The sequence below is a fragment of the Equus asinus genome, chromosome 13 (genome assembly GCF_041296235.1).
Source record: "Equus asinus isolate D_3611 breed Donkey chromosome 13, EquAss-T2T_v2, whole genome shotgun sequence".
Taxonomy (NCBI): domain Eukaryota; kingdom Metazoa; phylum Chordata; class Mammalia; order Perissodactyla; family Equidae; genus Equus; species Equus asinus.
The window spans coordinates 24,211,481-24,225,518 of record NC_091802.1 but is presented as its reverse complement, the minus strand read 5'-3'; the positions used below and the strand labels follow the sequence as shown (position 1 = coordinate 24,225,518).

General features: G+C 49.8%; 1 protein-coding gene across 4 annotated transcripts in view; it reads right to left on the bottom strand.

Annotated features, from left to right (window-relative positions):
* Nucleotides 1–14,038, bottom strand: part of LIG3 (DNA ligase 3) — a 23,071-nt gene extending 9,033 nt beyond the window's left edge. For all 4 annotated transcript variants that reach the window (XM_070482774.1, XM_070482775.1, XM_014862204.3 and 1 more), the window contains exons 1-11: nt 13,901–14,038; nt 11,383–11,933; nt 8,912–9,055; nt 6,824–7,021; nt 6,011–6,162; nt 5,361–5,527; nt 5,170–5,247; nt 4,529–4,697; nt 2,786–2,941; nt 927–1,058; nt 448–527 (exon numbers count right to left, since the gene is read on the bottom strand). In XM_070482774.1, coding sequence (XP_070338875.1) covers nt 448–527; nt 927–1,058; nt 2,786–2,941; nt 4,529–4,697; nt 5,170–5,247; nt 5,361–5,527; nt 6,011–6,162; nt 6,824–7,021; nt 8,912–9,055; nt 11,383–11,929 — 1,823 coding nt within the window. In that variant the 5' untranslated portion in view covers nt 11,930–11,933; nt 13,901–14,038. The remainder of the gene's footprint in view (nt 1–447; nt 528–926; nt 1,059–2,785; nt 2,942–4,528; nt 4,698–5,169; nt 5,248–5,360; nt 5,528–6,010; nt 6,163–6,823; nt 7,022–8,911; nt 9,056–11,382; nt 11,934–13,900) is intronic.

The window sequence follows — 14,038 nt, the reverse complement described above, 5'->3', positions numbered from 1 at the left end:
AAGACGCTAGTTCTCCCTGAAACAGTCCCGCCCACAGTGCCCCTCCAATCATGAGTTTCCTGTTGTCGGCCTCTTCCGAAAGCAAAAGCTCTCAGCTGAAAACCATCTGCCCGCCTCCTTGCGGGGACTGTTGGAGAAATCAACTGAAACCTTACTTTGCTCACAGTCTATTTCTCGTCAACAGTCCATTTTGCTGTAGCAGAGAAACTCCCCCGGGGGTTTGGGTTCTCTCTGAGGCCGAGGCTCTCAGGGATGGGGTCTAGTCCACACGTCAGCTCCTCTTAACACAGAACAGGGACTTAACTGCGGAGCAAGTGCGCTACGTCCCAGCCCCCTCCGCCGCTGCCCAGCTCCCTGGCACCAAGAGGCATATGCTCCAGCCCCTCCCCCTCCTTTCCAATGTGAACCCCCACCTCCCCAACCAAGAACCGAAAAGGGATTCCTCACCTGTCCATCAAGCTGACCTCATTGAAGTAAATACAATCAAAAACAAACAGGCAGACATTAGCATCCTGGAAGGCAGCTTTCTGGAAGGGAAAATGAGGCAGTAGGTAGATGAGGGACAAAAATAAGAGGGCATGAAAAATGGGGAGTACCAGTCCACCTCTGGAGACCCTCTGAAGCACCTGAAAGAAAAGTCCTATTTGTGCTTTGAAGCCCCTGGGCCGTAAGGGCACTTAGCAGATGGTCCTGAATGAAACCGACCCAATTATAAGTTAGTTCCCAAGACTAGCTCCTTTTTATGCAAGAAAACAAAAACAAAACACATCTAAACTCAGGACTAAGTTCAGAAACAGTTCAGAAATGAAAAATAAGCCCAACCCAAAGTAAGTGATACATTCCTCCCCATTCAGGCCGCTAGCACATACACATCCATGCACACGACACGCACAGTCATCCTTGCACATTTGGCCCTGAGTCAGTACCTTGTGCACTCCCAGAGTCCCAAAGGGCAGTGGTTTGCCTGTCTTGTTGTCAATCAGGAGCACCTCAGAGTCCAAGATCATGCTGTGGCCTCCAGGGAACGCCTGGGGGATGTAGTCCTTAAAGTGGGCCACCTGGAGACAGAAGGGCCACTCAGGTGAGGAAGGACCTAAAGCAGGGCCACCGACAGCAAAACCCAGGCCCCAGAAAGAACAGAGAACACCAACGTGTGGAAGCCCAGATCATGTGCAAAACATAGACCTTGTCAACTACCTAGACAAGAGGAATAGGGTAAGTTTCAGGACCTCTGTCCAGACCCAGGTAGCGGGTGGCTCATGCTGTGTCACTTTCTATGCGCTGCAGAGAAGGAGAGTTTGGAGGAAAAAGGAAGAAAGAGACAGAGAATCTGTAGGGGAGGAGGTGGAGCAGACAAACATGGAAGGGAGGGAGGAAAGGCAGGCAGGCAGAGATCTGTGGGGGAGCACAGACTGGTGGGATAAAATGTGGAAAGGAAAAAATGAACCCCCTCAGGAGCAGCAAGGAAACATGAGTCTTCTCTGAGTGGGAGCTCTGAACCCACAGCCATCTTCAGAATGAGTAAGAAAGGAGGTTTGGAACTGGATTTTTTCCTGATAAAGGCAGAGCCCTAGTCTGCAAGTTCCAGACAAGGAGAGGTCCCACTGTAACCCATGGCAGCCCCGGCCAAGTGATGCCAGCAATGAGGTCCAGAGAGCATGACTGGGGTCCAACCCCTGGGCAGGCACACAGTCCACCATCACCTGTGATGCTTGCAGTGGGACAGGAAAGGGCTGCACATCCATCCCACTCGACCGAACCAAAAGCACCAGGGAGACCAGGATGAACGAACCTCTGGGAAGGGAGGGCAGCAAAAGGGCTCTAATTCTGGAAAGCTGTGCTCAAACTTCTTCCTGGTAACAGGAGAGCTTCCCCAGCAGTTTTACTGTGCCCCACAGAGCAAGCGAGCCTGCACTAGTGCTCCAGGGGGTGGCCCTGCTTAGCTCTCCTCTGGAACCCTGGAAATAAAGGGCCTGACTGCACCATGCTCCAGCAGTAAGGCAAGGCTGAGGTAAGGATGGGAGCCATATACTACCTGCCCGGCCCCACTGGGGCCATCAGAGATGGAGTCTGAGCTGGGACAGAAGCAGCTGCAAGCACAGGAAGTCCATTGCCTCACAAGCTACCCAGGCCAGATGTTCCAGCTGCTGTTCCCTGAAGACCCCCCCAAAGGCTCGCAGAGGCCCTGGAGCTGAGAAGGGCTGCGGAGGGAGGTTCTTGATGTTGCCTGATGAAGGGCAGGAGTCTGGGTTCCCAGATGTCTCCAAGGGATTTTGTTTACGTCAGAACGTAAGCTTCCAGAGGGCCAGAATTTTTGTCCATTTTGTTTACTGCTGTCCATCCACTACCCAGAACAGTGCCTAGTACAGACTATGCACTTGATAAATATTTGCTGAACAAATTCATGATGGACAGCCCAACGGTTCTTTGCACAGGAGCTGTAATTTAGCTCAGGGAGGTACACACAGGACATGGAAACGTAAAAGACAAGTGCTGGAGAACACTCATCAGCTGAGCTCACTGTCCTGCCGCCGCCACGGGCCAGGGAAGCATCACTGCCCTTGGGGCTCCGTGCTGACTATCCCGAGTCTGGGCTCTTGGGCTGTCCCTACTGGGCAGCTCCTCATTATTAGAAGGCTCCAAAAATGAATAAATGAATTCATTCAACAAATACAGAACAAACCCTATTGTGTACCAGGGCTGGAATGGCTATGGAACTCTGGCCCTGAGATTCTTAGAGGCAGGAAAGGAAAGACAGTCCCAGTAGAAAGGCAAGGCCACATACCTTGTGAGGCAGGACAGGCTTGAGACTGCGGCTGAAGTAGCTGAAGTGGTCCCCGTTCTTATGCACCTGGACTCGCTCCCCATCGTACTTGATCTCAGAGAACATGCCATTAGGACACTTCTTCATCGCATACTCGATGGACTTGCAGGCCTCCGCCTTGGGGTGGGGAAAGAAAAGCCAGAGACTTACAGGGTGCTCTTCCAACGAGGGGCTCTCAGCAGAGACAGCCCCAGGACCCAGGGCCCAGGGCCCAGGGACTGATTGCCAGAGCACACCCTCAGGGCAGGCCAGTGCAAAGGTGATGGGAACAGACAAGGCCGGCCAGTATCACATGCATCAGTGGAGTCGACGTAAGAACTTGCATTTTGAGGAATGTAAGTGCAATTCATTGTAGAGCAAATAAGATTTCACAGAAACAGCATTTCATTTTTGGGTCCATAATTTAGGGTCTTGCAGGGCCTCTGTCTCATTATTAAACATATCACTTATCTCAGCACAGGAGGTGTGCAGAGGTAAGACTGGAGAGTGCAGGTGACAGTAAGGCTGCAGAGGGCAGTGATCAAGGCTCCCTAGGACAGGACACGACACAGGAGTGCCGACTCACATACCTCTGCCATCCTGACTCACACAGCAATGGCTACCATTTTGGGGCTATTTATGTGTCAGATTATATCCTTCAGTTCTTTTCCTCCTCGATGTGATAGCTTATGTGATAGATATTGTTGTTTTAATTTTATGGATGAGAAAGCTCAAGTTCAAAGAGATTAAGTACTTACTTACAGTTACATAGCTAGTAAATGGAGGAATGAGGTTTGAATCCAGGCCCAACTCCAAAGCCTGTGTGGTTAGCCACTACACTACATGACTGCCACTCTTCAAATGACAGGCTGTGGAAGAGACTCCAGAAGGAATTCTTACAAAAGTCAGAAAGGTCACGACTGCAGGTGACCAGGGTCCTGTCCTGGGCACGGAGAGCTCACTATTTTGGTGCTGGCTGTCCTACATTCCCAGGAGGGAGAGAACACTTCCCTACCCCAAACACAGAACCCTAAACCAAGGCTTTGATGTAGCACACAAGACAATTTCATAGAATGCACTGCACACCACTGGAACAGCCCAAAGGGTCTCACAGGAGGCACGCCAACATACGTGGAGAGTCTTGTTGTACAGGAAAACCAATGCCAGGAAGGAAGTCCCATTTCTCAGGAAAGGGGATTCATGAGCAGAGGCCCAAGATGATCTCTGTCAGGGCTGGTCTTCATTCCTTAAGATTCCTCTTTCCAGAAGAAAAGGAAGCCCAAGTCACCCTGTCGTAGGAAGCCTGGCTCTGCCACTCTCACAGCTATTTTGGGGCTGATCACAGAACCTCAGGAGTTACAGAATATACCCACCTGTCTTCAGGAAAGATGAAACCACTAAACCACTGTAGGTAGATGCTTCCGAGGGTTTCATACGTCATTCACACAAGGAAACTAAAGACCCAGAGAGGCTAAGTAACTTACCCAAGATTCTAGAGCGTGCTGGTGGCAGAGCTGGGCCTGGAGTTCAGGTATTCCACTAGATCATGCCGTCTTCTCCTTTGCCTTCACTTCCCCACTGAGAATACCCCTCTGCCTCGCCACTCTTCCTTCCCTAAACTCCGCGAGGCAACTTTCAAGGGCTGGCACCCTCATACCCTTCTAGATCTTACACGGAACAGCATACTTGGCGAGGAAGAGAGCAGGGCCAGAGCAGCATCCTTACCAGCATGGGCTGCACCGGGGTCATGAGCGAGGCCTGGACACTCAGAGCCCGTCTCTGGCCGGGCTCCTTCTCCACCTCCTGCTCGTTGCGGAGGACCCGCTCCACCACGTCTTGCAGGTTGCGTGAGGCTTTGAAGGCTTCATAGGCATTGGGGTCAAGGGCATCTAACCTGCCAAGGGGGACAGGAGCAAGGAAACAAAAACCAGTGCCTTTGACCTTATTGATTAGGATAGCAGTCTGTCTTCTAGAGAAGAGGGAGCCTAACATATGGGGGAGTGGTTATGTTTTATTGTCTAAAGACTTTCACAGAAAAAAAAGCTCTCAGAAAACTCAGCTCTTTGGCGATGCTGTGCCTACAGGATGCTGCCTTAGCAAAGAGGGGGCTGGAGTGGACAAGAAACTCACATTACACTTATTGAACATATTCCATACTTTCAATTGTAACAACGCTGTGAGAAAGGTACTGTTACCTCCACTTTACTTATGAGAAAATGGAGGCTGAGCTAGGTCAAGTGATGGATCCTAGAGGAAGGAAGAAGGTAGAATCAGGATTCAAATCCAGATTGGGACTCTGAAGTCCTGACAGCAGCAGGCAACAAAGGGAACTGGCAGCTTAGGCTGTCAGAGGGCCTGGTACTTACACGTGTTTTGCACCTGAGTTCATCTTCAGATCATGTTTGATCAACCTGATGATGCACTTAAGGTCATTGGCTGTACACCTAGGAGGATAAGGCACATTCGACTTGGTGTCTGAAGAGCTCTGGACCCCTAAACCTTCCTTACCTGGCGATTCCACCTCCCCAGGCCCATCCCCACTGGGCAGCTCCCCTACCTGGAGGCGATGTCCTGCAGGGCCTGTTGCTGCTCATCCTCCTTGGTGAGCTTGGAGAGCTGCAGGAGGAATTCGTCCACCTCCTGGATAGTAAGGAGGCTCTTGGCAGCTGGGGGGAAAGACTTGCTCTGCTCAAAGAAGACTCTGATTGTCTCTGACACGTCACCCTGTCTCCAAAAACCAAAATGCCACTGCTGCAACCCGACTGGCCAAGTGTATACCCCAAGCTCCCAGGACTGAAGGTGAATCAGAGATTTCAATCATCATTCCTGTCCTCAACTCACACATATTGACCTCACTTCTTAGAGAATCTGCCCCACCCACAGCTCCTGGAAAGGGGACCTCCATCCACCACAGGATCTGGTCACGTGGCTTAGCTGAGAAATGGCCCAAGAACTAATCCAGGGCTGAGCCAATGTGATTCCTGTTGGATCGATCTCTCATGGCTTAGCAATAGGATTTCAGTCCTCAGAACCTTGTGAAACTAACAGCTGTAGCCTCGCCTATCAGCTCCCCTCAGAAAAGAAGCTTGCTCAAACGGGTTTCAGTTTCCTAATCCAGTATGTGCCCTAACCAGAAAAAAGAGGTTACAAGTGCTTGGCTTGGCAGAACCCCACTTGGAACGTCGCCTACCCTCCCCGTCCTCTGACCTGCTCTAGGTCTCGTGCCATGTCATCTGGGTTGCAGTTAAAAATGCGGCTGAAAAGCTTCACAATCTGCTTATCATTCAAGTTGTAAACACTTTTAATAACACCCGGCAGCAGCAGCTTCACTGTTAGGTACACGTCACCATGGAAACCATCTGGAGACAGAAGAAAGGAACCCTTCTTGAGAAATGGAGCTTAAATAAACAAATACATAAACTCAAGGAAGCAAAAGATGCCTACATTGCTGCCTGTGCTGCCACCGTACCCTGTACATTTCACTATAGTAGTAGACACCACAGCGTTTGGCGGCTGGCAGTTTACGTGTCTGCCTCCCCTTTAGTCCCGGGATGAACTCCTGCAGGGCAGAGCCATGACTTTCACTTCAGTGTCCCCAGTGAGGAGCACATTACAGATGCCAATGATGATTTGTTAGATGAACGAAAGAAACAAGAGTTGGAAGATTCTATTCCAAGCTGTGCATGTGGTTCACAAAAACCTAATCAAACATGCAGGACAGTGAATTTTCCTCTTGGTCAAATGGCATAGGTTCTTCTGGTTATTCTGGGGCAGAATAAGGGCAGAAAAAGAAAGACGCCAATACGCTCTGAGCAGAACTGGCTACTTTGCAGGGCCCAGCACAAAATGAAAATGCAGGGCTCTTTGTTCAAAATTAAGAATTTCAAGATGGCAACAGAAAAGCATCAAACCAAGCATGGGACCCTGTGCAACTGTACAGCTCACATGCCCACGAAGCCGGCTGGCCACGGCTCTGAACTCCTCAGAGGAAAAGCCCATCGAGGCTCCTCTAGGCCCCACCTCCTGCCGAGCCTTTCCGAAGGAAGTCCTGGATGATCTGGGTCTTTGTGTTGTAGCTGGGATTTTCAGCCACCATGGCACACAACTTCCGAAACTCACGCAGCAGACAGTCCTTATGCTTGGGGTCACACTTGCTTGAGGACAGACTTCTCTTAGGGGTAGGTCTTGAGTGGGCTTCCCCAGAGTTGTTGGGCTTGGCTGTTGGACAGAGAAAAAGGGAGAGAGAAATAGCAGAGATGATACATTTTGCCTTGCTGAGAAGGAAGAAAGGGAAATTCACAGACACTCTGCTGGTCCTCTAGAGGTAGCTTCACTTAATCTCTCAAAACAGCCCTTTGGAGTAGATATCATTATACCCATCTTACAGGGATACAGGTAAAGAAATGGAGGTCAAGTAATTTCCCCAAATCTCACAGCAATTAGTGGTAAAGAAACAGTGGCCTCACACCAAAGCAGGAAATCAGCTGATGTGCATCCCTTTACATGAGTGCTTCGGAGAAGAACAAAGGCTGCCTTCATGCCGAGAGCGGTCAGCAGGATCTCAGGGCAACTGTAAGGCTGACCCCAGAAAAGTCGGATTGAGGAAGGGAGAAGAAATCGAAGGACATGTTAAGTCAATGTGAAATCACAGCTATCGCAGACTGTCAGGGCTGGAAGAAGCCTTCAGGATTATATTGTCCAACCTCTTCTTACTGAGGAGGAGACGACGGCCTGAGAAAAGAAGACATGCCCAGCCGCTCACCACTCCCACCCACCGCCATCACCACTCTTTTCTTTCTTACTGTCAAAATAAAAGGTAGTCAGCGAGCAGGGCTTCCCTCCAGACACTCCACAATGACCGTACAACTCTTGAGAGACCCATCTTCCCTCCTTGTGACCATTTACAAAGCAAATTTCACTCTGCAAGCTTGCAGCAGAGCCATTAGCAAGCAGGCTGCTGACGTAAGCTTCTTGCCTGGGCTTCCTACAGTATAAATCCATCCTCACCTCCGACCTGGAGTCTACAGAGGATTGCAGGGGACAAAATCTCCCAAATGGCAACGTTCAGGAGAGTACAACAACAAGAACACCCCATTTCTCTCCCAAATTCCCTCCCCAGGACCAGGGCTCTTCCAGAAACATGCTGTCCTTATCATCACTTGCACTCTTCTGTATTTTTATCTTTGGCCTACCATTAAACAAAAAACTTCAGAGTTTTAAAATAATAAAAATCCCATAAAGTCAGACACCATTTCTTTGACTTTATCTCCTTTAGTCCTCGTGGGAACACTGTGGGGTAAACGGGCAGGTGTTGCCATTCCCACCTCCCAGATGAGACCACAGAGGCGAAGGGACTTGCTTCCCTAAGCTGTCAGGTGACAGTGCTGGAACCAGGACCCGGGTCTTTTGACTCCAGCCTAGGCTTCTTTCACTCACATAAAGCAAACTCCTCAAACAACTTCTGAGTCCATGTGTTTTGGCTTTAATTTTTTTTACCTGAGTCAATCACAAGAATGCCTCCAAATAAAAGAGGCAACAGGGTGAGGGGTAGAAGAGCACAGCTGTCGCAGTTATTAGAATTCAGGGTAAATGCTAACTCCATAAGGGAGCTGCACATCGGCTCTCTCACTCATGAGACGGGCCTAGTAAAACACTTCCTAAGGGTAACTGAAGAACGAATGGAACTGAATACGTAAAAGCCGCAGCTCAATGCTGTCTGCTCCATTAGGCCACGCGTGACATCTCCTTTCTTCCACCTTTCACCTCCAGTTTGGGCAAGTTTAGGGAAGCTATTCCTCAAAATTCTTTCATTACCAAAAAACAAGGAAGCAAGGTTATAATAAGCTCTGTCTGACCCTGGTAACTACTTCAAGGGGAAAAAGTCTTGACAAAACAAACATCTTTTTGCCGCAATAGAGACTAAAGCACACAAAGAAATGCCATACAAGTGGAGCGTTGAGAATTAGCCACACCTATCTCTGTTCACATGGAAGCAGAGTATTAATGAGACTAGACAGCACAGACCCTTCACTCTTAGCCAGAGTCCCAAATAGGATAGCAAATTAAAAGGAAGACGGTAACAGCTAATGTAGCCCTAACCTATCTTACCTGAAAAGCCAGAAAATTTCCGGGGATTCGTATTGGTGACAAACGAGGCACCTTTCACTGGAGATGTCACCTGGCCAGTGGCCGTCAGCTTAGCCTGGACAACAGCTTTCTTCTTTGGTGTGCTTGCTGCCTTAGAAGACAGATCTGTAGGACCCCAAAAGAAGGGAATGCATCCTTCAGTGAAAGACTCTGAGAAAGCTTCCAAAGAATCTATCGACCGCTCTTACAGCCTTGCTTGGCAAGTTACTACCACGGCATTACCCCCAAGGCTGGCTGCTGGCTGGCCAGGCTTTTTGAGTGCAGGTAGCAGGTAATCAAATATTGGGAGGTAGGCTGTTCTGGGGACAAAAAACCCAGTTACCCTTTTCTTCTATTAGTAACTGAAATTTTCATTTATCTCTCCACCTCTCATCCCACATATAATAATTGCCAGATCATCCGGAGGAAATCAGAAATCATACCTCGACAGATACAACTGGGGGACTTCAGCTCCATGGAACTAGCCCCAATTTACAGATGTACAAGAAAGGAAAATGCAGATGGATAACAGTGCACGTCAGCCTGGCACAGGCAGGGGGCCTTCCAGCTGCTGAGTCAGTGGACAGTGTAACTCTACCGCGTACTTCTCCTCCTTGAATGAGACAGGTCAAGAAGGACCAGAGGCGGAGCCCAGGGGCTCGGGCCGGGCAGGGCGGGATGGGGAGCTCGAGAAAGGAATACACAAGTAGTTTTCTCTCCTGGAAGTCTTTGCTCTCAAAGAACAAGGATAAGGCCCCATTTCAGAACCACTGTTCGAGTCCTCCTACAGGGACCAGACCACACCTAATCAAAGACGCAAATATTACTTTCAAGATGAGGACACTGAAGGTCATAAAGGACTAACTGGATTTGAAAGCATCAGCGTAAGATTTCTAACATGCATACACATGGATATGCATGTATGTGCACACATATATGTATCTGTCATCTGTTTTTAGTTCTGTCTGCTGAAAGGGCTTAATAGTAAAGACACCTCATGGCAACAAGGAAACGTAGCATCCAGATTTTGGTCTCTCATGCCTTCCTCCACTAATGGGAACCAGGCCTCCTCAGAGACACAGCTCATTCTAGGGTGACGGCAGGGTGCATACAAGTTGAGCGTAAGAGCAGCCTGCTACGCAGAAATGAAGGAAGTACTTTAACACATTTTTAAAAAATGATGAGGGCATCCAGGACACATAAACCAGTTTAAAAGGGCTCCCAACTGGCTAAATATGGGACAGTTTAGTACCAAATTAATAAAGTACAGTAAAATTATAAGCCACCAGGAAAAACTAGTACTCTATGAGTCCATACAGATAATAAGTTGACAGATAAAAGGGGGTGGTGGTGGTACGGTACCCTAGTCTTCAAAAATGTCACTGTCATAAAAGAAAAAGACTATAGAAATGTTCCAGATCAAAGGGGGCCAAAGAGATATGACAACGAAATGCAATAGCTGATTCTAGATTGGGCTTCTATAGTGGAGGGGGAAAAAGCTGTAAAACATATTATTGGATCAATTGACAAAAGTGGAATACAGATGGTAGATTAAAGTATTATATCAAGGATACATTTACTAAAATTGATACCTGTATTATGGTCATGTTAGAGAATATTCCTATTCTTTTTTTCGAGGAAGATTAGCCCTGAGCTAACTACTGCCAGTCCTCCTCTTTTTTGCTGAGGAATCCTGGCCCTGAGCTAACATCCATGCCCATCTTCCTCTACTTTATATGTGGGACGCCTGCCACAGCATGGCTTGCCAAGCGGTGCCATGTCCGCACCCGGGATCCGAACCAGCGAACCCTGGGCCTCCGAGAAGCAGAACGTGCCGCTGCGCCACCGGGCCAGCCCCAAGTATTCTTATTCTTGAGATATACACATTGAAGTATTTAACGGCAAAGCACTATGATGAATGCAACCTACTCTCAAACAGTTCAGGAAAGAAAACTGTGTGTGGAAGGAGAGAATAATTGAGCGCACATTGGGGGCTGGCCCGTGGCACAGTGGTTAAGTTTGCATGCTCTGCTTTGGCAGCCTGGGGTTTCACTGATTCTGATCCGGAGCACAGACCTACACACCACTTAGGAAGCCATGCTGTGGCAGGCGTCCCAAGTATAAAACAGTGCAAGATGGGCACGGATGTTAGCTCAGGGCCAGTCTTCCTCAGCAAAAAAGAGGAGGATTGGTGGCTAACGTTAGCTCAGAGCTAATCTTCCTCAAAAAAAAAAAAAAAGAGTGCACATGAATACAAAAGACAAAATGTTAACAATAGGTAAATCTGGGTAAAGGGAATACAAGCATTCTTTGCATTATTTTTATTCTTCCAACTCTTCTGTGAGTTTGAAATTATTTCCAAATAAAAAGTTAAACAACAACAAAACTGGACTCTACTCTCCTTATCCCCTTTTCTCTCAACACTTAAGAGGAGAAAGTATTCTCTAGCACACCTGCAATGTGCTGGCTTATCTGTTCCTTCTCATTATCTTCCAGCTCTTCCCAGCCTTCCAGCTCCGTGATGTCCTCGATTTTTTTTGTGGTGGCCCGGGCCCGCTCCAGTTTCTCAAACATGCATTTGATGTGGTACCACTCTTTCATATCACCCCCAGACTCCGAGAAGGGATTGGGCACTACTTTGCCGATGCGGCACACCCCCTTCACAATCTTTTCCTTGCATTTTTTGCAGCCAGCTGTGCCACGCTTGGCATAGTCCACACAGAACCGCTGCTCGGCCATCTCACAGGGACCACTGCAGAGTCCCACATGCGACCCTGGCAAGGAAACAAAGCAGGTGGCACACGGTCTTAGACTGCCTTCCTGGAATGACAGAAATGGCTTTCTTCTGTGGAGGAGGCAGCGCCCATGAAGCAGGTCTGTTTCTGACCACTGGCTTAACTGTCTTGTGTCAGGCCAGTGATGTTCTCGGAACAGGCACGGTTCTCTTCGGCTGAGGGCACGGAAGACTGGTGGGAAGAGGATCTTGAAAGCCAGAGTCATACAGCTGCATGAAAGGGTGAGAGTCAGAAAAAGTGACATGTAAACAAGGAGCTGGGCTCCCAGTCTTCTCAAAGACCGAAGTCCTAATACAGCCCATGCTGACTAACCAAACGCTTACCAAAGTATTAAAGATTTCTTGCCTACAGGAGGGAGAAGAGTTCCTATATAGGGAAATTCAGTTTGCAAAGGAGTGTTCAAGGATCTAAGGTACACGTGTATATCTAGTAAATCACAATCAAGAGAATCCAAATAACATAAAAGCTGTTCTCAGGCCATCAGCAATATTGAAAATCATAATGGGTGACGATCCTTAGGTATTACAAGATCCTGAAGTTTCTTTTTAATCACCAAGAAAAATTACACTATGTTCATGAAGTTTTTAAAGTGAAGTATAACATATACGCCATTGTCAGAAAATTAAGCCACTATATAGATCTGTGATTTAATCAGAAGCCCTATTTTGAGAGGCAATCAAACAGAGCTTAGAACAGACTGCTTGGGTTCAAATCCTAGCTCATTAGCTGTGTGACCTTGGTGGGTTACTTAACTTCTCTGTTTCTCAATTTCTTCGACTGTAAACTGTGGATGATAACAGTGCCTAACTCAAGGGGTTGTCATGCTAAGAGTAAAGCCCTCAGAACAGAGCTGGGCACACAACAGGAACTCACTAACCATGAGCTCTTATTATCATCGGTGAAGCAGCTATCCTTTAAGCAGAGGCTCCCTATGTGCAATCAGCCTGCCTGCAATTCAGGACCTTGAATCGGGGAATGCTGAAGTCACCAGACCACAAGAATCAAAGAAACATAAATCAACCCAAATGGAAATACGGATTATAGTTGCACGGTATCCCCTCTTCTTCTTAAATTCGTATTTTCCAAACTATCTTCATAATTCTCGCTTTCAATATACTGGAAATTATTTTCAGCCTGCACACCGCTTTGTAGCGAAATTGCTATTGGGCTATAACGAAAAGCAGGCTTTATTTCCTGTAGTGCAACAAGAAGCAAGTGGACGGGGATCAGGGACGGGAGCGCCAGTGTAACCGCACAGTTCAGGGACTATGCTATCCCCTCCGAGTCTCAGTTTTCTTATTTCTAAAACAGAAAATAATCCCGACCTCACGGGATGGTTGGGAAAACTAAAACGAGTCCACGGATGGGCTGGGACGGGGGGGGGGAGGGGAAGGGCTCTGAACTTCCCGAAAACGTATACAAGACGTGCATATTCATAAATGTACATTTTGGGGGGAGGAGGTCCATGATTTTCATGTAATTCACAAAGGGCTCTGCAACAAGCACAAGTTATAGAACCACAGGGGTGCGGTGGGTGAAAGCACGGCAGGCGCCCCGTAAGAGGAGCTCGGAAGAGATCGGGTCTCCACGCCTCCCTGCCCCCGGGGAGCGATGAGAGGAGCGCCGCCCCCCTCAGGGCCGCCAGCAGGCACGAGGCTGCTTTGAGGAAACCGTCTGCCCCGCCGCCCCAGCGGCTGCGGTCTGCACTTCCTCAAAGGGGGCCCGAGTGAGCTCTAGGAACCGCCGCGCCGGCCGCCCCGGCCGGGAAGCGCAGCCCGCGGCCGCCGTGCCTGGAGCGCCTGCTCGCGACGCTTTGGGGACAACGGGCCGGGGACTGGCCACTGGGGAGGCGGCGGGCAGGCGCGTCCCTCGGCTCCGGCCGGCCGGGGACAGGGACCCAGCCAGGGGCCGGGACCGCGGCGGGGAGGGGAGGGCTCCCGAGCTCCCCCCGAGGCGCCCCGACTTCACCGGGGCCCACTCCCCGCGCGCACCGTGGGGGTCCCGGCAGCGGCGAGCCAACCCCTGTGGGCTCCCGGGGGGCCGCCACGTCACGGAGGGTGTGCCCCGGGCTCCTTGGGCGGGGGAGGAGCGGAGGGGCGGCTCCAGAGCCGCGCCGAGCCCCGGACCCCCGGCCGGCCCCCTCCGCACCGTCCGGGCCCGCCGCGCCGCCCCTTACCTGCCTTCCGGGCTCCGGCGCGGACCATGGGCCTCCGACCAGGCGCCCCCAGGCCGCGCGCCGCCACGACGGTTGCAGCGCCTGTCTCTTTAAATCCGGGTCCTTGAGCTGGCCGCAGCGCGCAGGCGCAAAGGCCAA